We start from the raw sequence: 25,443 nt of genomic DNA, 5'->3' as shown, positions 1-25,443 counted from the left end.
CTATAACGGTCGAGCAGACCCGGTAGAGCATGTGAGTCAATTTAACCAAAAAATGGCGATTTACTCGCAAAATGAAGCCCTTATGTGTAAAATCTTCCCGTCCAGTTTGGGATCAATGGCGATGAGGTGGTTCAACGGCCTGAAGACAAATTCCGTAAGCTCATACAAGCAGCTCACTCGGGATTTCTGCTCCCGCTTTATCACCAATACCAGAGTCCCCAGGCCCCTCGGTTCACTATTGTCCTTATCCATGCACGAGGGAGAGACTCTGAAAGCATACTCGGATAGATATTGGGAAGTGTATAACGACCTGGATGACAACCATGATGCTGTCGCTATCAGCACATTCAAAAGCGGGCTTCCCACCGACCATGGCTTAAGGAAATCCCTCACTGGTAAACCGGTTGCCAACGTTGATCAGTTGAGGGATAGGATCGACAAGTACAAAAGAGTGGAGGAAGATCAGCTGCAAGGGAGGGGAAAGGAGAAGGTTATCCCCCCCAAAGCAAATGATTTCAGGTCGGAACGGCGCAACCCTGGTCAGCCGAGGAGAGATTTTTCGCAACAGGCTGGGCAGAGCAACCCGCAAATAGTGAATGCCGTATTCAGAGAGCCAGTACAACAGGTACTGGAGAAAGTAAGGGATGAGCCCTATTTCAAGTGGCCGGGAAAGATGGCTAGAAACCCTTCCAAACGTAACCAGAACCTGTACTGCCACTATCATCAGGACCATGGGCATACTACTGAGGACTGCAGGAATCTATGGAATCACCTAGATCAGTTGGTCCGAGAAGGAAAGTTACGTCACCTGCTGAACCCATCGAGTGGCCATCCCGGCCAAGCAACACAAGAGCCTCGAAAGGACGTGTCCTTAAGACCCCCCACTGGGACGATACATGTCATCCTCGCTGCACCAAGAAGAACGGGGCCACCCATCCCCAGGGTGTTAGCTGTTGATCGGCTCCCCTCCGAGGGCAGGCAAAGGGAACCCAAAAGGTCAAAAAAGGGAAGCTTTTTGATACTGGGATTCTCGGATGAGGATAAGAGAGGAACTATTCAACCTCACGATGATGCCTTGGTGGTCACGCTGAGGATTGGGGGCTTCGACGTGAAAAGGGTGTTGGTGGATTCGGGAAGTGCAGTAGAGATAATGTACCCTGATCTATACAAGGGGCTGAACCTGAAGCCAGAAAATTTGGCAGCTTATGACTCCCCCCTTCTCAACTTCGAGGGAAGGATTGTTACGCCAAAGGGGCAAATCCGACTACCCGTACAGACTGGGGCGGAAGTGGTGGAGGTGAATTTTATTGTGGTCGACGCTTATTCACCTTACACCGCGATAGTTGCAAGGCCATGGATCCACGCCCTGGAGGCCGTGACCTCCACACTTCATCAAAAAGTGAAATACCCATCCAAAGGACAAGTAGAAGAGCTCCGAGGAGATCAGGCCGTGGCCAGGAAGTGTATGGTAACCGCCATTTTACATCGGCCCCCAATCGAGTCCTTGGCCCCAGAGAGCTTATAGCAACCAACCCCCTCGGCAAGGCAAGGCGATGGGCTGGCCGAGGAGATAAGGTGTGAAAGTTTAGGTAGGATCACTGTCAACGACGACCCAGAGAAGTTCTTTCAGGTCGGCTCTGAATTACCTTCTCAGGAAAAAGAGGAGCTGGTCAGATTTCTCAGAGAAAATGTCAACGTGTTCGCATGGGACGCCTACGACGCCCTGGGAGTTGATCCCAGCCTTATTTGTCACCACTTGAACGTCAACCCCTCTTCAGCTCCGAAGAAACAGCCACCCCGACGTCCTTCGAAGGAACACGCTAGTGCCGTAAGAGACGAAGTGGCGAAATTGAAAAGGGCAGGGGTATCAAAGAGGTCTTTTATCCCGAATGGTTGGCGAACACGGTGGTGGTAAGAAAGAAGACAGGGAAGTGGAGGGTCTGCGTGGACTTCACGGACCTGAACAAGGCGTGCCCGAAGGACCCATTCCCCCTACCTCGAATCGACCGATTAGTGGATGCAACCGTGGGCCACCCTCGAATGAGCTTCCTGGACGCCTTCCAGGGCTATCATCAGATACCCCTTGCGCTGGATGACCAAGAGAAAACGGCTTTCATGACGCCCATCGGAAACTATCATTATAAGGTGATGCCGTTTGGGCTGAAGAACGCAGGCTCAACTTACCAAAGGATGATGACTCGGATGTTCGAGCCACAGCTGGACAAGATCATTGAGGTTTATATAGACGATATGGTTGTGAAGAGCAAAAGGGTTTCCGAGCACGTGAATGACCTCGGAGTAATCTTTGCTATCTTAAGAAAGCACCGGTTGCGGCTGAATGCTTCCAAATGTTCATTCGGGGTCGGGTCTAGGAAATTCCTAGGGTACATGGTCACCCACAGGGGAATAGAAGTAAGTCCCGACCAAATCAAAGCCATTAACAGCCTACAGGTTCCTCGGAATCCGAAGGAAGTGCAGAAGCTCACTGGCATGATTGCAGCGTTAAACCGGTTCATATCGCGATCGGCGGATCGATGTCGGCCTTTTTACCTCCTGATAAAAAAATGGAAAGGGTTCGAATGGTCGGAGGATTGCGCTCAGGCTTTCCAGCAACTTAAGGACTACCTGTCTCGACCACCCATCATGTCCAGCCCTGAGGCAGATGAGGTGCTGTTTGCATATGTCGCTGTAGCTCCTCATGCTGTAAGCTTGGTACTGATACGGGATGATAATGGGGTGCAGCGATCGGTTTACTATGTGAGCAAATCATTACATGAGGCCGAGGTACGGTACCTTCCTTTAGAAAAGGCAATTCTGGCGATAGTGCATGCAACCCGGAAGCTTCCTCATTACTTTCAGGCGCATACGGTCATCGTTCTAACTCAGCTTCCCCTTCGAGCAGTGCTTCGAAGCGCTGACTATACAGGAAGGATCGCCATGTGGAGTGCGCTCTTGGGAGCCTTTGATATTAAATATATGCCCAGATCCTCCATCAAAGGACAGGTCCTCGCAGACTTGGTAGCGGAGTTTGCTGAGCCCTCTATAGAAACAATAACCGAGAAGAAAGACATGGATAGAAAATCGGTTGGTGCGATTTCAGCAGTTGGGACCATGCAATGAAAGGTCTACGTGGATGGCGCAGCTAACCAGAGAGGGTCAGGAGTTGGGATAGTTTTAATATCCCCGGACAGTGCTGCCATTGAAAAATCATTGAGGCTCGGGTTCTCGGCCACGAACAATGAAGCCGAATACGAAGCCTTACTTCAAGGGATGACGATGGTTCAAAGATTGGGCGGTAGAATAATAGAAGCATTCTCGAACTCCAGACTAGTGGTCGGACAAGTGATGGGTGAGCTGGAAGCTCGAGATACTAGGATGCAAGAGTATCTGGGACAAGTCAAGCGGCTACAGACGAATTTTGAATCCTTCAATCTGACGCACATCTCCAGGAGTGTAAACACCCATGCAGACTCGCTGGCCACTCTCGCCACGTCCTCGGCGCATAATCTGCCGCAAATGATCCTGGTTGAAGATCTAGCCCAGGCAAGCCCCATCAGCAAAAGCCCGGCCAGAGTCCATCAGATCAGAAAGAGTCATAGCTGGATGGACCCCATAAAGAACTTCCTTCAAAACGACGTCTTGCCGGAGGAAAAATTGGAAGCCGAGAAGATACGAAGGAATGCTCCTCGGTTCTGGCTATCAGAGGACCACAAACTATATCGACGCTCTTACTCTGGACTGTACCTACTCTGCGTACATCCAGAAGAATCCGAATCTCTACTTGAGGAGTTACACGAGGGGATTTGTGGAAGTCATACCGGAGGAAGGTCGCTGGAGCACAGGGCACTTATCTAAGGGTATTGGTGGCCGAACATGCAAAGAGAGGCCCAAGAGTACGCTAAGAAGTGCGACCAGTGCCAAAGATTCGCCCCGAATATCCACCAACCCGGAGGGGTTCTCAACCCCCTCTCTAGCCCATGGCTGTTCGCACAATGGGGCCTTGATATAGTTGGACCCTTCCCCAAAGCTGCGGGGAACAAGCGATACATAATAGTCAGAACTGATTACTTCACTAAATGGGTGGAAGCTGAACCCTTGGCCAACATTAGGGACGTGGACGCCCAAAAATTCATCTGGAAGGACATCATCACCCGCTTCGGGACTCCGCGTACACTCATTTTCGACAATGGTCTGCAGTTCGACAGTAAGAACTTTAGGGAGTATTGCTGCGAGTTTGGAATCATTAACCGATATTCCACCCCCGCCTACCCTCAAGGAAATGGGCAGGTCGAAGCCGTGAACAAAGTCATAGTGAACGGACTGAAGAAGAGACTGGACGAGGCAAAGGGGAGATGGGTAGAAGAACTCCCCCACGTCTTATGGACTTATCGGACGACGCCGCGACGGTCGACCGGTGAGACCCCCTTCTCGATGACTTATGGGGCTGAGGCCGTGCTCCCAATCGAGAACAACTTTCCCACACTAAGGTCTAGATCGTTTACCCCAAACGATAACGATGAGTTATTGGAACGGAGTCTGGACCTAGCCGAAGAAAGAAGGGAAAAAGCGATGATTCATATGGCCTATTATCACCAGAAGCTGAGACAAGGGTATGATGCTAACGTCAAACTGCGGTCTCTGGGTCCAGGTGATCTCGTGATGAGGAAGATTCTTGGCAGCGCAAAGAACCCCTCTTGGGGCAAGCTGGGGCCCAATTGGGAGGGACCATACCGTGTCACATCCGAGGCCGGAATAGGCGCCTACTACCTAGAAGATTTGGATGAAAAAACTGTACCTCGACCATGGAATGTAAATAACCTCAGAAGATATTGTTATTAATGAGAATGGCTTAGCATACGTTTTCTTTCATGACTATCCGCTGCTTGCTGGTCTGCTGACAACTATTCATAATTTTAAACAGAACCTAAGTCCTGCATGGCTCCTCGGACCACAGACTTAGGGGAAATTATTACTCATGACAATTTTTATAAGTTTTAAACAGAACCTAGTCCTGCATGGCTCCACGGACCACAGACTTAGGGGAAATTAATACTTACGGCGACTATTCATAGTTTTAAACAGAACCTAAGTCCTGCGTGGCTCCTCGGACCACAGACTTAGGGGAAATTATTACTCATGACAATTTTTATAAGTTTTAAACAGAACCTAGTCCTGCATGGCTCCACGGACCACAGACTTAGGGGAAATTAATACTTACGGCGACTATTCATAGTTTTAAACAGAACCTAAGTCCTGCGTGGCTCCTCGGACCACAGACTTAGGGGAAATTATTACTCATAACAATTTTTATAAGTTTTAAACAGAACCTAGTCCTGCATGGCTCCACGGACCACAGACTTAGGGGAAATTAATACTTACGGCGACTATTCATAGTTTTAAACAGAACCTAAGTCCTGCATGGCTCCTCGGACCACAGACTTAGGGGAAATTATTACTCATGACAATTTTTATAAGTTTTAAACAGAACCTAGTCCTGCATGGCTCCACGGACCACAGACTTAGGGGAAATTAATACTTACGGCGACTATTCATAGTTTTAAACAGAACCTAAGTCCTGCATGGCTCCTCGGACCACAGACTTAGGGGAAATTATTACTATGACAATTTTTATAAGTTTTAAACAGAACCTAGTCCTGCATGGCTCCACGGACCACAGACTTAGGGGAAATTAATACTTACGGCGACTATTCATAGTTTTAAACAGAACCTAAGTCCTGCATGGCTCCTCGGACCACAGACTTAGGGGAAATTATTACTCATGACAATTTTTATAAGTTTTAAACAGAACCTAGTCCTGCATGGCTCCACAGACCACAGACTTAGGGGAAATTAATACTTACGGCGACTATTCATAGTTTTAAACAGAACCTAAGTCCTGCATGGCTCCTCGGACCACAGACTTAGGGGAAATTATTACTCATGATAATTTTTATAAGTTTTAAACAGAACCTAGTCCTGCATGGCTCCTCAGACCACAGACTTAGGGGAAATTAATACTTACGGCGACTATTCATAGTTTTAAACAGAACCTAAGTCCTGCATGGCTCCTCGAACCACAGACTTAGGGGAAATTATTACTTATGATAGATTGGGGGATTATTACTTAAAGGAAATCATTTTAAGGCGTGCGCGCAGTCGGGCACCATCGCAACCCTCAAGTGCGCAACCCAAAAACCCATTTCATTTTGACCATTTACCTGTATCTACATCGTTGCAAATGTTTAAAAAAAAAAAAGAGCGTTACTGGCATACATCCGTAGTAAGCAAAACGAATATTTTATATTAATATTCCGAGTACATTAGAAAGAGAGGTCCTTACAAAAGAATGAAAAAATAGGACGACTCTCATTAAAAAAAAAAAGAAAAAAAGAAAGAGTACAAAGATCAAAAGCCTAAAAACCTAAGCCTTAGCAGGAGGATCTTCTTTTGGCTCGGGCTGAGGGGGAGGAACCTCGATGGAAGAGTCCGTGACAGGATCCTTCGCCATATCAGGCACAAGGGCGGTATCAGGCACCACCAGATCCTGCTCAGAGACCGCTTGGACACCATCAGGATGCTCTCGGATCTCCTCAGGATAGAAAATGCTCTCGGTCAGTCTCAGCGCCGAATCGGCAGGAACTCCTGCAGCATCAAGGGCACGAGCTCATGAGATGCTGCAATAGTCCCGGCATACCTCGGGGATCTCCTCGGATAGCCTGGCCTCCGTCTTTTCGGCCCCGAGCTGGCGAGCGGCACTCTTCTCAGCCTTTATAGCCTTTCGGATCAACTGGGTCTCCTCTTTAACCCGCCGCAGCTCATCCTCGACTTTCTGCAAGGCAGTCTTAAGATCCATCACTGCTTGCTTCTCGGTGGCGAGGTTGATCTGGGTCGAGTATAGCTCTTTGCGCTGGTCCTCCGCTTGGGCCTCGACGCTTTTCAAACCAGCCTCTGCACTTTTGCGCTGGTTCTCCGACTCCTTGAACTTCTCCATGAGTTCAACGTGATCGTGCTTGAGGGACCCCAAGGTTTTCTCCATCTCCGCCCGAGCCTGGTTCTCGACCTCAGCCCGACTACTGTTACCGCGGTAAAATTCCTCAGTCACAAATACCTGCTGAGTAATCTACAAACGAAATAAGATTGCTTTAATCTAACAAGGTCAAATAAATTAATGAAACAGGAAAAAGATTACTTACCATCGCGAGATCCCTTTTAAGGGATAGGAAGATCTCGGGCTGAGAAGACCGCCTATAAGCCTCCATGTCCCGAGGAAGGAGTAGGGGTTGCTCTAAGGCGTCAGCCACGTACCCTGCCCGGCCTCGGTTGTACTCTCGAACCGAAGCATTGTAGGGGATGGCAACCCCATCCAGCTCCAACTTGGGGCTCCATGTGCGCGGAGTAACGCGCACCTCAGCAATGTTCTCCTCGTCCCGTCTCTCCGAGGAGCTACCCCTTCTGCTCCTTGGAGCCCAAGTGGTTTTTTGCTGTTTGGTCGGCTGGGCAACCACCTCACCCTCCTCAGGAGTGTCAATCGGTCTTTTCTTCTTCAGGTCCGGATTAACCTTGAGGCCAAGATCCGAGGTCTGCTGAGGGGCCACAGGAGGGAGGGTTTTGACCTGTGATGGAGTTGGTCCCTTCGATGACTGACCCTTCGATGACTGACCTTTCCCTCGGGAGGCCATCAGCTCCTTTAGAGATTTTCCCTTTCCTGCCATGGGCTCTGTCTCTTCGTCTGAAGTATCGTCCGAGCAGATAACGATGGAAGGAACGCCAACTGCAGAATGTCGGTCCCGCTCTCCTTCAGGATCGGAAAGTTCCACCAAGGGGGTTTGCTGAACTTCCTCCTCAAAATAAAACTCGTCTATCTCTTCCTCAAGGGAAAGACGAGATGATTCAGCTTCCTCTTCAACCTGAACGGCAACACCAGGCTCGTTTGGCGGAGGTAGCTGCTCTGCTAAGTAGAGATTTCTAACACCGGGCAACACAACTGGTGGCAGATCGTGTTCAGCTATAAACCCGTCCTTGGACACGTCAATCCTAGCCAACCTCGGACTGCCAGCCCTTATAGCGTGACCGATAGCCTAGAAAGAGCTGCTCAGAGGTTGATAGCCCAGAACCAGATGGGCCGCACGCAACTGTCCGTCCTCGGAAATGTAAATCTCCGACCTAAAAAGGTAGTTCAACGCTGGCACGTTCACAAAATTTAGCTGAGGAGCGACGTGAACTTTATCTGCAAACAACCAAGAAAAGTGGGGTTAGTTCACGAAATTTTCCAATTACAAAGAAAGCAAGAAAAATAACCCCTCAATACTAAATCCTTTCCCAAAATGGACCGATCCTAAAAACGCCGCACCTGGGTTTCCTGCCCGAGTTGGACAATGAATACCGTCGAACCACTCCCCAGAAGCAATAAGGAAGTCATTCTTCACGGTCTTATTGGATATTGGGAGACAAAAGATCAACCTAACGTCCTCGTTCCGGGATTTAAGATAATACCCATCATCCCCGAGGCGGTGACATTTGTACAGATAAGCCACATCGTGCCAAGTAAGGCTTAGATTCATCCGCTCGTCTAAGACATCTACACAGCCTAGTATCTTGAACATATTCGGGGCACACTGATACGGCGTCAACCTATGGTTGAACAAGTATTCCCTTGTGATCCTACGCATGGGAAGTGTCATCCCTCCCTCTATGAAAGCAATCATGGGGATAACAACTTCTCCCTCACCTCTATCTGTCAATACTCCTTCAAGAGGACAGTACTACAGCCCAATCCCCGGGGGAATGTGGTATTTAGCCCTAAAGGCCTCCATAGCGGCTGGAGTTTTTACTAATTTCTCAAATCTACCCATCTGAACTGAACTGGGGAAACGAAAGTAAAGACTGAGAAGAAAAGTAGAGTTCGAGGAGGGAATTGAAACGGCGAGATGAACGAAATGTACCGGTACCTTCACAAAACGCTCAATGGAATGCCTGGAAATCTCTCTTGGACAAAACGCTTCACAAAAAACGGCTACGGTGGTGTAACGGACGCAAGCGTTCGTATATTTCTGGGATTCGATGGAGTTCTCTGGAGTCCTTTGAGGTTTATGAAATGCAGATAAAAAGAAGGAACTGAACCCCTCTGACGTCTTATATAGCCGAGAGGAGAGAGAAAAGATCACTCCTGCCTAAAAATACGAGAAAAAATGATGGCCGTTCGATCCACGTCACACCGTTGGATGAAGGGAACATAACGCCTCCAGAAGTTAATGGCCGCGCCTCGTAAATTGTAGCGCGTCAAAAGTAACGGTCCGCACGCGTGCCCCAAGCTCTCCTTATTTCCATCCTCTCACTAACATCAAAACCTCGCTTTTCTCCTCGGAAGGAGATAAAAACCGGAGTTTTGAGGGGCTATTGTGGGGCCCGGCCCAAAAATAATGGGCTATTCCAAATTCAGGCCCGACCGAGGAGCGTCCTGTCCGAAGAGAAACCACATATGAAGCATTACTCAATCCCAATAACGCCAAGGAAACTTGTCCGAGGAGTAACTCCTCCTCGGACATCACGAAGCTCAGACGAGGAACTCTCCCCAGCCAATTCAGTTTATCCTCCCAACATATAAAATGAATAAAATCCAAAATATCTCACGAAAGCTACCACCACATTAGTTACGCCCCAACCACCCTCTTGGCCGCATTAATGAGGAAAAGACCCCTGAACAGTACCACCTTGACCTCTGCAACTCACAAAGGGAGTGATGAGGGCGGCTGATGGGACATGTGCTCAAGTAGATGCTTAGATGATCAACAAGTCTAAGGTGGAGATGAGAAGAGGAGAACTATATAATGTAGTGGAGTCCCTCAAAGAGAGGGACGGAAAAACTGTATTAGGAACTGAAGAAATAGAATCATACGTGAGAGATCTATTCTTGTGTTTTTATTTTCTGCAACAATACTGTCCATGTATCAGACCGAATAGGCTCACTGAGACTAAGTTCTTTGACCCATCCTCTACAAATATTTATTGTGAGTTACGCTTTAGGCCAAGGCCTGATCAATAGAATTTGGGCCAGGAAAATCGTGCAACTACAGATATCATATAAGGTTGTAGTTTTAAATTACAATTAGTTATGTAACTAAACTTTATTCATTCTCATTAGGTTTAAAATATTTCAAAATTAATTAATTTAATCCCTATTCATTATGGTAGAGCAGAAAAAAGAGTAATGGTTTAATTTTCAAGTTGGTCATTTAAAATATCTTGAATCTAGCTTAAAGAAGAGGCTGAACGTTTTTTCATTAAAAAAAATTTGCAAAAAATAATGAAAAAGATAAAGTAACAATCTAGTTCTTTTTTCTTTTTCTTTTTTCGTTGAGGGATATATGATGTTGATTTGGTCATGGGCATGTGATTAGTTTTGATCTTAAAAGCCGAATTGTGTTGGTTTCTTAGAGCAACCACATCAAATCTTTTATAGTCTTCTAAAATATAAGAAATCACAAATTTTAGGGCATTCACATCAGCTCTTTTATAAATGTGTAAAATACACATTTTGACCACTTTTACACATTTTGAACCAAAAAACACTCCACATCAGTTCGTTTAAAAATGTGTAAAATCTTTTAAATTGTTCAATAAGCTATAGTACCCGTGTAAATTTACACGGGCACTGTAGCATTTGTATTTAATTTTTTAATAGTTTTTTCTCTCTCTTGTCTCTGCTCTCACTCTCACTTTCTCTCAGGCGCACAGCACAGCGAGAACGAGGTCGAGCAAGCCGAGTCGTCGGACAAGTCCGTCACCTACAACACGAACAGAGTTCTTTGACAGGTCTATCGCCTAGAATCTTGTGGGTTTTGATCCATTTTTGGTTGAGCTTGAGGCCGGCGGCCATCGCGAGGAGTGGCGGTGCTGCGAGGCATCGATCTTACTTAGGCTAGAGGCCTCGATCTTGCTATGATTTGCTTCTTCTTTTTTTTTCTCTGGTTTTTTGGTTGATTGTGGGTGTGGGTCGGTGGGTTTTGATCTTGATCGGCTTAGCTTTTCTGGTTCATTGGTGGGTTTTGATGATCTTGCCGCTGATTGGGTGGGTAATGATTTGGCTTGACTGGGTTTCGGGTTGGGTGGGTGATTAATGGGTTTGGGATTGAATGGGTTTTCCTTGATGATGGTGGCTGGGTGTGGAGCGATCATTGGTAATGACGGATTGTGGGTTTGTGAGAGAGAGGGGCAGCGAGGGAGGGAATAATAAAAAATGGTAAAAGAATTAATATTTTATTGAATAAATGTGTAGAATAGATAAACTGATGTGAGTGTTTGTAAAAATGGATGTGTAAAATAGAAAAAGTAGGTTTTTCCGTGTAAAATAGATGAGAATTTTGCATCCACTGATATGGATGCTCTTACAAATTTTGAACAAAAAAAAACCCATATTAGCTCGGTGTACAAATGTGTAAAGTCTTCTGAAAATCTCCATATAATCGGGTAAATTTACACGGTTACTGTAACTTGTTTATCGTTATTTTAATATTATATTTGCATAGTATAAAACACCTTTTTTTCTCTCTTTTTTTCTCTCTCTCTCCTCTCACTAAGCAACACCAACACCTCTCATCATGTCTCAGCTTTTCTCTGAAACTCTCTCAACCCGAGCTCCATGGTTGAACATTCAAACTCTACCTTTGAGCATCACGCCACCATAGATGGTGGTCCGACCCTAAATCTAAACCTCTCTATATTCTCAGCCTAACTCTTCTACCTTCGAGGAGCTATAGTGCAGCCCGTCACTGCTCTTCTATAGTCTCAGGCTGGATGGAGCGTATGGCGGTGGCCGTCGCAAGGAGGTGGCAGTGCTGCGAGGCGTCGATCTCGCTCCGATCTGTTGGTTGTTGGTTTTTTTTTGGTTTTTTGGTTGATTGTGGATGTGGGTCAGTGGGTTTTGATCTTGATTGGCTTGTTTTTTCTAGTTCAGTGGTGGGTTTTGATGATCTTGCCGCTGATTGGGTGGGTGATGATTTAGCTTGACTGGGTTTCAGGTTGGGTGGGTGATGAATGAGTTTGGGATTGAGTGGATTGGTTTTCCTTAATGATGCTGGTTGGGTAGAGATGATGGTGGTTGGGTGTGGAGTGATCGTTGGTAGTGATGGACCGTGGGTCTGTGAGAGAGAAAGGCAGTAAGGGAGAGAATAATAAAAAATTGCAAAAGAATAAATATTATATTGAATAAATGTATAAAATAGATAAACTGATGTGGGTGTTTTGTAAAAATAGATATGTAAAAAAAAAAAAAAAAAAAAAGAAAGAAAGTAGGTTTTTCCTTTTTAAATAGGCAGAAAATTTGAACGAAATGACGTAGTAGCTGTAATACCAAATAATATATCGTGGAACGCAAAATCATTGCTGATTTTGATCTGGGTTGGATACACTGAACAGTGAAAAGCATCTAGAAGTCAGACATTCCACAGCAGAAAATGATGTGTGCTAATCCGACTTCCTAATTACCGCGCGTGCTTTGAATCATTGACTTCTTCCTAATTTCTCTCTGTTGTGACTTTGAGTTGTGAGTGAGAGGACGTATGATTTAGCGGGAACAAACAACCGAAATTTATATTGGGGTATTTATGTAACTCTCTGTTTTGGTAAACGGATGATATTCATAAATTATTTAGGTAGTTTATTTTTTGAAAACATATTTTACTATTTAACTTATTTTTTGTATTATTTATGGATCGTATTGTACTTTTTAATACTATTTATGAATTCTACTGTACTATTTCAACTAACATTTACCTTTATTTATAGTACTTTTAACAAAAAATTTTTAATTTCAACGAAATAAACAGATCTCAAACATACCATAAGTCTCTCATAATAGATACACATGCCCACGTTGTCATAGTAACGACTAAAGAATAATATTTTCACTTCCATACAAAAAAAGAAAGAAAGTAAAGAAGCATACAAATGTCCATAGGAAACTACGAAGTCTTGTTGTAGTTATGCTCATTTTTTTTTTTGTTAGGGCATTCGCAGAGAATAAAGCTTATCTTCAAATTAGTTTTGAGAGAAATTCTTCATATATCTTTTTATTGTGTGTGTAAATTTTGAAAATCTAATTGTTAAATTGCATGTTCTTTATGTTCTTAACATATATGTCAAATTTTATTTAAATCGGATATTATTTACTATTCAATCAAGAAACTTATTTTTATGCATAATTTTAAACCACAAAAATTTGAAATTTCAATATTTAATTGATGAAATAACAATCAATCTTTGATATTCTTAAAATTTTGCAAGCACGGATAATATAATAAGATCATCAAATTCAATAGTTAGATTTTTTAAATTCACACTCGATAAAAAGATACATGAAGAATTTGTAGGATAGTTTAGAGAAAATTTTTTTCATCCAAATATTAGTTAGCTTTGTGAAAGCAATGTTTCATCTTCACCTTTAGTTTCTAGTGTAATAAGTTCCTGGAATCCAGTATAAGATTTATACGAGGTAAATTATTATTGTAAGAATTAGACATCCAATCAAAATCTACTTTGGCATCAATCTCAATTCTACAACCAATAAATTAAATTTAAGTACATTAGGTCATTTCTTAGAGTCTAAAACTTTGCATCAACACTAGCTGCCACACCTATGAAGTGGGTGAAGCTTCTAATCCAAAGACCACTATGATCTCAAATAATTGCTCCTCTGCTAGCTAGCCCTAAATTTCCCATTGGACAAACCTCTCTATTGAGTTTATGCCAACCATACTCAGGTTTGTTCCATCTCACTTTAACCTATTGCTTGCTATAGCTCATACAAGCCCACACAAAGTATACATAATGTTCCTGTCTCATCTTTATGTGGACAACATTAAGTTAGTTGATTGAATTGAAGCACATGATTTCATTGATCAATTAAACAAAAACAACATTTCTTTTATAAAGACAATTAAATTCAATGCATCTATATATTTAAATTTAAGTATGAAATCTAATATACTGTATTTAAGTAATTGTACCTAAATTTACTTTCATTAAAAATTTCACCATTGGATCATAGTTGCTCATTCTATTTAACACAGATATCAAATTTCATATTTATTGAAATTTATTTGCTATTTGATCCATACAATTTAAACATTTTTATATGAAATAGCTATTAATCTATGATTATCTTGGAATTTTGCAAGCATGGCGAGTAAAAAAAAAATGTAATCAAATGTGGATTTTTCAAAATTAGTATCCATTAAAAAAAAAAAAAAAATTTCACTTCATTAAAATATAAAATGTTTTCAAAGAAATAAGAATTTTATTCTCGGAGTTTACAAATGAGTATGATATAATTTTCCTTTAAGCCAATTTAAAATTTTCATTTTTCTAAAAAAAAAAAAACATTTAGTGACTCTTCACCACAAAATGACTCACTAAAACCATCTTGGATAAAATGCACTTAAATCTCCTGAACTTCGGGTTAGTGCACTTAGTACTCTTAATTTAGTTGATTTCTTACATAATGACTCACTAAAGACTAAACCATCTTGGATAGAATACTTGCTATAATTTCCTTAGCTTAGTATTCCATATTTTGTTTTCTTTGAACACTTTTAGTTTAGAATTTTGAATTTGACTTACCTTCGGTACTTTGTTAACTTGATACCTTTTATTTTAAGTATACAATGGTAAGTTGTAGCGGGTTTTAATCCTCACATTTTATTTTGTTAGTGAATGATGTGATAGTCTCTCATTATAACAAAAGGAGATTCATTTTTAAAAAGTACTGAAAGTAAGTCAAACCCTATAATTTTTCATTGCATGTTTGCTTTGTTTTGATGATTGTGGACTTCCCATTTAATAAAATTTGATTTAACTTGAATTTCAAATGAGTTTACTTCTATGTTGCTATGAAATATTTGAAAATAAGCTCTTGTGTGTTTCCTTTAATGTAATTAAATGCATGATCAAGAAGATGAAACATGGGTGCCTAACATCTTTCCAAGACTATATCCTATCTCCAAGCTCATTGTCTGGTTTGTTTCTCTTGTAATTTTATACTTTACTAAGGGTTCGTTTGGATACCGCTTATTTTGTTAAAAATTAAAAACTGAAAACACTGTAACAAAATAATTTTTAAATATGTAAATAGCGCCGTAAGACCTATGTTTAATGTAAGTTTTGTTGAAAATGAGGTTTGTGAGTCATGTAAACAATGCACGGGACCCACTGGACAACCACAAAACATACTTCTCAACCAAAAAAAAAAAAAAAAAAACCAGACATAGATGCGTAGAAAAATCCACCCAATCCAAACGGTCACTAAATATGATTCACATGAGTTTTTTTGATGTATTTTATTTCAATATTTATGCTTGATTCGTTTTCTTTGATGATGTTAATCTGATCATGGGTAGTCATAATTACTTTTTAGTGTTTTTTTTCTTTGGTGTTTATCCTACATTTTCTGCATTATATTTTCGGTTAATTCAATATGAGCACGTAAAGTTCAAGTTTATGTGCTTGTGCGCATAAGCATTTGTGCAGGCTTTAATGACTGCATACGGATGCTTGAGTATACGTACAAATCCCAACTCAAAGTGGTTGTATTCTCTGATTTGCTTGGTTTTTCACGTGTTGCAACTAGATTTGGCTCTGAATTTCAAAGATTATGTTAATTAGTGATTTGACTATTACTTGCTATAATTTCCTTACTTGACTATTACGTATTTAATTTGAATTGAATGTTTTTAAACTAGAATCTTTCCTTGCATGTTTGCTTTAATTTGATTGCGACTTCCCTATTTAATAGAATTTGATTTAATGAATTTCAAATGAGTTTAATTTTGTGATGTGATGAGACATTTGAAAATATGCTCTTGTCCGTGTTTTCTTTAATGTAATAAAATGCATGGTTAGTGTTGGTGTATTTTAATAAAAATAAATAAATTAATATGTTCATGAATTTTTTGTTATAAAATATGATATCCCACCCCATTAATTCATATTGTTGATACAAAGTATTAATATCCCATTAATTCTTATATATATTTGTTATTTGTGGGTTTTAGTTAGCTTACCTAGTAAAGTTTTTGTGATTGAATAAGAAATTTGAGATTCAATTTCCACCTACACGAAAAACTAATTGGTGTCTTGGTCTGAAAATAAATTTGGATTGTTGATACAAAGTATTAATATCCCATTAATCCCTAATTATATTTTTTATTTGTGGGTTCTAGTGAGCTTAACTAGTAAAGTCTCTTATAATTGAATAAGAAATTCAGGGTTTAATTTTTGTCTACACGAAAAACTATTAGGAGTAGACGTTATAGGTTGAAATTATCTCTCAAAAAAACAATCTTTGTTATTTACCTTTCATTATGTTGTAATTATAACTCCTATGTAACTTATCTATATGTAAGGGAGTCTTACCGGTTACCACTCTTGAGATGGGAATTGTGGGGCCCAATAATTTAAGGACCAAGCCCAATTGCTCCTAGAAAATCCGAAGGCCCAATCCGAGGAGAGCTGTGGCCCAAGCTCTACAGTACAGAGCACAAAACAATTTTGGAAGGCAGCCGAGGACAGTTTGGTCCTCGGCAGATCCTGAATCCCACCGAAATGAAAGGATAAAATTGGTACAGGGACGAATTTGTAAGGAGATCCAAAATATCTTGGGAAAGTTATCCTTACTACCCTTCCGGATAAGACCCAACACGTGACAGAGCCGTACTCTGCAGCCTTATCAACCATACCCAACAATTCTGGGATTAGACTGATGGGACAAATATCAGTCTTGTAAAGATTGACCCTACACGTGGACGAAGGACAATGAACACAGACGAGTATAAAAGAAGAAAGTAAATAAATCTAGGGGGAGCCCATCCCACCAGGGAAAAAGAAAGAGGACAGGGGGGAGAACATCTCAACAACACCGGACTTCACTGAAGAAAGTCCGTCGTTGGATAACCGGGGTAAGACCTCAACAGGTCCTCGGATCAACTCCGAGGAGCTCCATCCCACGGGGTACGACGCCTCAGGGCTTAAATGTTCATACCCAATCCCCTTTTTCTACGTAGATTCCTCTAAAGCCATGACCGGACAACGCCACTTGACCAACGGCTAGCTTTTCAAGCCCACTCTCTACAAATCATATTGTGAGGAATCTTTCGTACGCGAGCCCAACATCCTTATTGGGCCGCCAGAGAATTGTGTCCTTACAGGAATCTAGAATGCTTTTATAAGTGTATATACATAAATATATATAGTGTAAAAAGAATTCATGCATAGAGTGGTTTTGTTTTTTATTTTTTATTTTTTTATACCCTATTTTGTCAGCAAAGAAAAATGTCTATTTGATGGAGTTTTAAGCTTAACCACTTATGTAGAGTTAGTTCAAGCTATATGATGATTTAGTCAGGTTATTGTATCATGGAGGGGGACAAGTAAAAAAATCGAATTTTTATTGCACTGGTTTGTGGAATTTGCCAACCGTAAAAGGCTTGAATTTCTTTAAAAAGAGCAAGATTCTAGTGCCTTAGCCTAAACGGGTTCATTAATATATAAAAATTTATGTATCTCCATTTGATTTTTTCTAACTTTATATTTGATATAGTTTTTATTATATTTTAGTGTATTATCATTAACAATAAAAAAGAGACACGTTAGTAATTTTCAAATTAAAAAATGACCCAGCAATACTAGTGAATGCCAATTTACTTAATTTGAAGGGTTTAGATGTCTAACACCCTCCCACACTTATATAATAACTTCGTACTTATTGTCAGGTGTATTTAGGGAAATATTCGTGGCAACTTTGAAACCCTCCGCCTTTGGCCCACTCGACTAAGGTGTATTTAGGGAAACATTTGTGGTGTGAGACAATGAGCCCACATGTAATTTCCTTTCTATTGCCAAAAATTGCATTCAACAAGAATTCATAACCAAAAACAATTTTATTCAACAAGAATTCATAAACAAATGCATTCAACAAGAATTCAGCATAATATGAAATGCAATCTCTTAAAAAAATACATTATGCCATGATATATACTTTTAAAATGAATTCTTCTAGAGTCAAGTTATCAAGTGCAACCTAAGTTCTAACGTTAAAAAAATTAAGAAAAAAAGAAGAAGAAATTCCTATAGACTGCATAATATACTTTTTTATAATAGAGTCCGTACAATTTCTGTCATGGAAACTCTATATATCTTATAATTTGTATATTTTACATAAGATTTAAAAAAAAAAAATTATAAATTCTAAAATTTTTTATTAATCCAAGTATATTGTTGAATATCCAATTGAAATCCTTATCCTTCTTGTCAACTTGCCAATTAAGGTTGAGTTTGGATTGCACTGAAATTATTTTTCTACCTGTGTTTGGCGTTTTTTTGTGGATCTCATGTTCATGGGACCCACAAGTACAAATTTAACAAATCAAACTTTAAAACTGGATTCCACAACACTATTCACACATTTAAAATTTATTTCGCTACAGTATTTAGGGCCCGTTTAGTAGGACATTTCAAACACCTATTTTTAGTTTTTAAATAACATTACATACATTTCTATACACTTTTTTCACTCACACGTATTTCAAAAAACTATAAACAATACTACTCAAACTTCTCTACCAAACGGGCTCTAACTAAACACCAAAGTGATGCCTAGGTAGAATATAAAAATGGGTTAGACTTGCCAAAAAAAAGAAAAGTATTTAAAAGTTCATAAAAAAAAAGTACTTAAAAAAATTAATTAAGATTTAGACAAAAAAGAAAAGATAAAAAAAAGAGGGGGGGGGGGGGGGGGGAGGGCCATCCAATGTTATATGGAGAGACCGTGGAATGTGTGTAAGCAGCGTGGGTAACAAGCGCTTTAGCATCGCGTGATGATGAACAGAAACCTCAATCAATTTTCAAAATGCTTAATGCTCTGGTTCGGACAACATATTAAAGCACTCACCAGTTCGCTCACAATAACTCAACTCACATTGAGAAGAGAGAATTTTATCTTTTAGCTGAGTTTAGGAGGGAAAAATAAAGCTGCTATATATACATATGTGTGCAAGAAAGTAAGAGACATACAGAGTAATTTCAGTGTGTAAATTCAACAAAATCTTTTGTTAATAAATCTCTTCACAAAAAAGCTCTAGGCCGAACTGAAAATGTTTGCGGCAGAGAATGGACTTAAAGGAGACCCAAGACTCCAAGCTATCTCTCAAGCCATCCGTGTTGTTCCTCACTTTCCAAAACCAGGTTCAAAGCTTTCTTTCTTTCTTTCTTTCTCTTTGTTTTTTTTTGTTATTGTTTGTTTTACTTTTTTATCTTTGTTTTCCTTCTAATAACTTTCAGTGTAAATATATTTGTGTGTGTGTGTGTTTTACTATGTTTTTTTGGTTTTCTTAAATTTCTTCAAGCTTTTTTGGGTGTAGGAATAATGTTTCAAGACATAACAACGTTGTTGCTGGATCATAAGGCGTTCAAGGACACGGTGGACATTTTTGTTGATCGCTACAGAGACATGGGCATCTCTGTTGTTGCTGGTTCTCTCTCTCTCTCTCTCTCTCTCTCTCTCACCCTCTCTCTTAAATATGTACTTTATATCTTTGTACTTCTCTTTTGTATCAATTTCACATTTTATACAATTTTTTTGGTTGAATAATGTGTTAAAAATAGGAAAGTGGATGGGGCTAGTGATAATATTGTGTCAAAATGAAGTCCCTTTCAAATATTTTATGCGTTTTGTTTTTGTTTTTTTATTCTTCCTATGTGTAAATAATGAAATATAGTGAATTGGTCTGAACGGAGAAACGAGAATTGGTGGCTCTCAGTCTCACCTCTCAGAAGTTTTGGTTTCTTTGAACCCCGAATTTCAAAAAAAAATTTAACATAAAATTATTACTATTTCGTTAAAATACTATTTAGTCCCTAAAATATAGGACATGCAGCTCTATTTTTCATCCTTAAAACATTTGAAAAGTTCTATTTTCTTCCTGAAAAAATGTTCTATATTTCGTCTTTCGGCCACTCTAACAAAGTTCATCAAAAAAAGTTTCAGGGACAAAAATAAAGCCTAAATTATATGCTTTTTGTCCCTAAAATGTGGTACTTTATATCTGCACTTTCATATTGTACTGAAGTTAAAAAGATCTCGTTTTTCTGTTTCATTTTTATAAAAATTTTAAAATTTTAACTTTAGGGGTGCTAATCATACCATATGAGTACTTGTTTGTGCGGTTACCTGACTTCCTAAGTGTAACAACTTTAAAAGCTTGATCTTGACAGCTTTTTTGCCAAAGTCCCGCTTAATCGAAGAGCAGGCCTAGGCATTGCCTAAGTGATGCTTTCACTACAGTACAGAACAGTACCACAGTAGTATGGAAAGGATAATTGGAAAAGAAAAATGACAAGTACTTTGTCTAGTTTTTCTTTGCTGAGTGGATCCCCACCTCATTATAACTATGTCATAGAGGTTGATTCTCCAGCTAAACTAATCATAGACTCATAGTGCAAGGTTGAATTATACTAAGAGACTTACTTTTTGGTGGTTGCATGATAACTTTGGTAAATTGTATGAGCTTGTTAAAAACTGGATAAACATAATACTAGAAAAGAAAACTGGAAAAAACTTTATTGAACTGGCACATTATTGTCCTTCACTGAAAGGGTGTTAAACATGCCTATGTGTAGAGGGGAGCCTTGTCCTTTGAAACCATCTAGGTTGTTTTGTGGCTGATAAGGGGGGATTATATATTCCAGAAATGCAAAACTATAGTATCAGGATTATATTTCTCTAATATTGATTGCTTCTCTGGATTGTATGCTTGCTTCTTATGTTAGCAAATTATTTGTAGGGGTGGAAGCTAGAGGATTCATGTTTGGCCCCTCCATTGCCTTAGCTATTGGTGCAAAGTTTGTTCCTTTACGTAAACCCAGAAAGTTGCCAGGTAGGCTGAATTGTAGTGGTGCTTCAAAACTGTACTTTTGATTATTTGTTGTAAATCGGAACTACTTTACTCTCTATTGGTGCTTTGAGTTATTCTAAATCATTTTGGAAAAGTAAAAATATTTGATAAGATGTCAGTTGAATGACAAATTAGGTTATGAAAAGTGAGCTCAAGCATCAAAGGGAGTTCCTTTTATGTGTGCTAATTTAGCTGACTAATTGAAGAGCTGTATATGATGGAAGCATCTAGATCTGTAATGAAGCCATTATCTATATGTTTTATCCAATGTTGGATTTAAGAAAAGGGTGCTTTGGTTTTGTTGAGGACTTGTAACCTCGTCTACCCTGTATATATTTTAATTAGTTTTTGGTGTAGAAATTTTCAAATAAAGATCAATGATGTTTGATGACTTACATGTTAAGAAATTTCTTTTTGGAATTTGATGGTCTTGTATTACATCTTACTTGACATCTTACTTCTAACAAAAAAGTGAACTGAATGTACAGAAAGCACCATATGAATTTGCGGATTGGCATCTTTGTGGATGAATTTTCGATCTATTAAAGATTCTAGGCTGCTTTGTGGGATGTATATTCCATCTATTAAAGATTCCTGGCTCCAATATGTTTGATGAGATGAAATGCTAATGGACATATTTGTTTGCATAAAGTAATCAAAACTAATTTTATGGGAAATATTTTTTTACCTGCATCATGTATAAAATATTTTATATCACCATATAATGTATACTAAGATTTCTCTCTCACACACAGACATACACACACACAACTAGCCAGTCTCTGATTTCTGCATTTGGAATCTTACCTATTCTTGCTTGCTGAATTTGAAAGGATTGGGATTTACAAGTTCTTAGTACTATTGGTTTAGTATTCAATTGTTCATATGCATTATGTGGTTTCACAAAATGAACTTCAAGACTAAAATTTTCTGCTTGCTGCCTTTGTAGGCGAAGTAATTGCCGAAGCTTATGTCCTGGAATATGGGACTGACTGTTTGGAGATGCACGTTGGGGCTGTACAGCCTGGTGAACGTGCATTGGTTATTGATGATTTGGTAGCTACGGGTGGGACTCTATCAGCAGCAATAAGACTTTTAGGTGAGTTATAGACCTTTTCATGGGATTTTAGTTTTCTAGTTTATGGCATTTTCTTTAATTGCTTTGGTATGTCACTTGTAATTAGTTTATGTTATCCAAATATGCTGTTTATCTAGAACGTGTAGGGGCTGAAGTAATCGAATGTGCCTGTGTTATCGGCTTGCCAGAGGTTAAGGTAATGCTACTTCTGTAACTCTATAGTTGGTGTTTGTCTTACTTATTGACCTCCAAGTAGTTTAGCGTGTCTTATTATTAGTTATTTGTATGTAAATATTCTTTATATAATCTGCTATATGTTGGCTGAGACATCTATGAGATTATTTATTAGCCCAGTGTGGCTATCAAAATTGATGATACCATGACCACAACAAATAACATATAAAAGCTATTGGTTCCAAAAATATTAGTGCTACTCATTTTGTATTCTCTCTTTTCTTTTGGTGAAATAACTTAAAAGGAGAGTGATGAAAAATGAGAGAAAAAATGTGTATATATTCTATGTTGCAGCCCTTACTGTGAGTCACAAGATTGAAAATAAATTGGCATCACTAATTACAGTTTATTTTTGTTTTATATCTTTATTGATGGGATATAAAGAGGATTTATCAACTCTCTGATCTCAGCAAAGGGCAGTTGAGTCATTAACATTTTTAAGTATTTTTACTCTGAATTTGAATTGTTTAGGAAGCAAACCTTCATAGTCTAGCTAGGAAGTACAGACGTGGGTACGGGTATGACATGGCGACATGGAAAATTTTGAAAAATTAGGACCCGACATGGCAGGGGTGCTCGTATTAATTAATTATTAAATATATTTTTGTTTATATTTTTAAGCATTTATTTTTGCATATAATGTTAAACATATATCAATTTAAGAGCAATAATGGATACTAGGTCGATTCATGACTAATAAATTATGTTTAGAAATTAGAATACAAACCAAGAATAAGATCCAAAGGAGTCAATAAAAGATAACCAGATAAGTGTTCAAGATTGAAACTAAAAAGAACTAAAAGATAAGGTCCCGTTTGGTAGAGTTGTTAAACAACTCATTTTCAGTTTTTAAACAACATCCCAAATGAAGTGTTGGTGCTTCCTAGTTGTCCAGTTCCTTTGCTTGACATGTTTATATTTCTGTTGCATCTTGATTCAATTTAATATGGTTTTTGAACATTTTAAAAACCTTGGGAAGATGTGTTCAAAAACTAAAATATGATCCAAAGCGTATGCTTGAGAATTAAAAGTCATACTGATTTCTATTTCAATTTTGGTGGAAACAGAAAACTTATTTGAGTTGCAGTTAATTGTTTTAAATAAAAATCATTTTATGAGAATGATACGTGAAAACGATAAGACATTTCCAATTTTTTCAGGAAATGAGAGCATACTGTCAATTTTAAAATGTTTTCAATAAATAATGCAACAAAGTGGATCTTATGTTCCCTATCTTTATTGCATTCTTTCTTTCTTGGGTGAAGGGGGGGTGGGGGGGTAATGATTTGGAGTGGATTAAAGATGATGGTTTTCCTTCTAGAAAAGTATTGTGGTATGCATGGAGCATTTTCATTCATGTTGATAGCTGTTTTGAGCTAGATATATAACTCTGTGTTCATGCTCCAGACCTTTTTCTCCTGTAATACCACAGTTATATTATCTCTGTTTTGATGTTCTCCCTGGGCAATGTTACTGGAAATGGACATTTGGAATTAGGATGATGCTCTTTGACAAATGCATACCTTTCAGGGACAATGCAGGCTTAATGGAAAGCCACTATATATCCTTGTGGAGCCACGTGAAATAGATAATTGTTGTTAAGGTACACTATCATTGTCCTGAATTTGAAATTAAACTCATGCACTTATAAAACGGCATTACATGGTCATGAGATGATCATTTTAGTGCCTTTCTACTTGACCTGCGTTTTATAATCTTAATACAATGTTTGATTAATGGAGACGCTATGGAAGCCCCAATTTGCTATTGTTTTTAGAGGCATAATTTGTTCTTGGATGAGATCTTAAAACATTTTTCTTTTTCACATTTTTGTCAAGTGCCCAAACATTATGTCTGTAAACTATTACTTTTTGATCTACATCTTTAATGCCCTTTTGATGAACTAAAAATTTTATTCCAACAAACAAAACAGGAATACAACACAAAAGAAAACTAAGCCTCCTCCCTAATAATAACATCTCTCAAGGAGGGGGGACCATTACACAATCCAAAAGAACCAACATGTCCAGTCCGGAGGGACCATTTTGCTAGATATTGGTCAGTCCTATTGGCTTCTCTAGGAATCCAACAATTCAAGTATCTTGTTTTCATACAAGAGACTTGATAGAAAATTATGGCTATTATATTTCTAAAGATGAACATTGTACATCCATTTGACATAACAGTTTACTTCTTTGTTTGTTCATAGTCTAGGCTGTTATATAACCATGCTTGTTGGATTGTGCTGATCCTCAACTCTGGTTGGTACTTGTTTAATTAATTGATTCATCCATGCAGGTCTACGGGTTTGATTCTGCTTGGGCTGACTTGTAGAAAAGATGATGCTTGAGCAAACAGGCCATGATATATGTTTTCCCTGCCAACTTTTGGCCGACCAAGTTCGGCCCTTAGGAGGCTCAATTGTTTATTATCTTGTGTACCATTTGTAGTTTTGAACAAGCATGGGTGAAGAATTACCATCCCATATGTTGATTTGTTCTTAGATATCATTTAGTGTCTCAGTATAGCATATCTTTCAATTCAATGTGTACGTCTTTGTTACCAATCTGGTAGTAGTTCTTTAAGCTTAATCACTATTTGGATGGAATAAATTCCCCTCTTCCATTACGACATTATTTTAGATAGGACCAGGTGAAATTGTTGTCACTGGTTTTTGTTACTACATGGCGTCCGTTACTTCTGAAGGTGGTTATGATAAGGTGGTTGAATTAGTCTCTGGGCCAAAGGGTTGACCCTGAGACGAGACCAAGCTATTGGTGGCAAGTCTATACAATACTTTTGTTGTTTGCTTCACCAAAATTCGATGAGGGCGAATCCTTTTGGTGCTGTCCTACCGCCATGTTTGGATGGAAGGCAAAGAGAGGGGAGTAGATGTTAAGATAATAATCCAAATCTTATCTTTTGTTCCTTGAAAACTTTTTAAATTATTAATTTTATTGTAATGATATCAATCTATATCTATTTCTTTAAGTTTTAAAATGAGAGGGGATGTAGCTCAAGTGGTAGAGCATGGTAGAGCATAAACAAAAGCATTGTTAAGGTACGAGGATCGATACCTTGTATCTTCAAATTTTTTCATACATCAAATAAAAAAGACAAAACATATATTTTACCCCTACAAATTTTTTCATACATAAAATAAAAAAGACAAACATATATTTTACCCCA

At 39.3% G+C, this 25,443-nt stretch overlaps 1 protein-coding gene across 2 annotated transcripts; it reads left to right on the top strand.

Moving 5' to 3' along the window:
* Positions 1-18,950: 18,950 nt before the first annotated feature.
* LOC115974930 (adenine phosphoribosyltransferase 5) lies at positions 18,951-24,890 on the top strand. 2 transcript variants are annotated; one of them, XM_031095510.1, is made up of 7 exons: positions 18,951-19,233; positions 19,410-19,520; positions 20,832-20,924; positions 21,892-22,041; positions 22,158-22,216; positions 23,785-23,857; positions 24,553-24,890. In XM_031095510.1, exons 1-6 carry the CDS (start codon positions 19,143-19,145, stop codon positions 23,854-23,856), a joined length of 576 nt encoding a protein of 191 aa, XP_030951370.1. In that variant the 5' UTR covers positions 18,951-19,142; the 3' UTR covers position 23,857; positions 24,553-24,890. The 2 variants fall into 2 exon arrangements, with proteins under 2 accessions (XP_030951370.1, XP_030951371.1); XM_031095511.1 differs by lacking the exon at positions 23,785-23,857.
* Positions 24,891-25,443: the final 553 nt, after the last annotated feature.

Source organism: Quercus lobata, chromosome 2 (genome assembly GCF_001633185.2).
Source record: "Quercus lobata isolate SW786 chromosome 2, ValleyOak3.0 Primary Assembly, whole genome shotgun sequence".
NCBI classification, from domain to species: Eukaryota; Viridiplantae; Streptophyta; class Magnoliopsida; order Fagales; family Fagaceae; genus Quercus; species Quercus lobata.
Note: the sequence above shows the minus strand (reverse complement) of the source record. Positions and strands in the feature narration are given on the sequence as shown.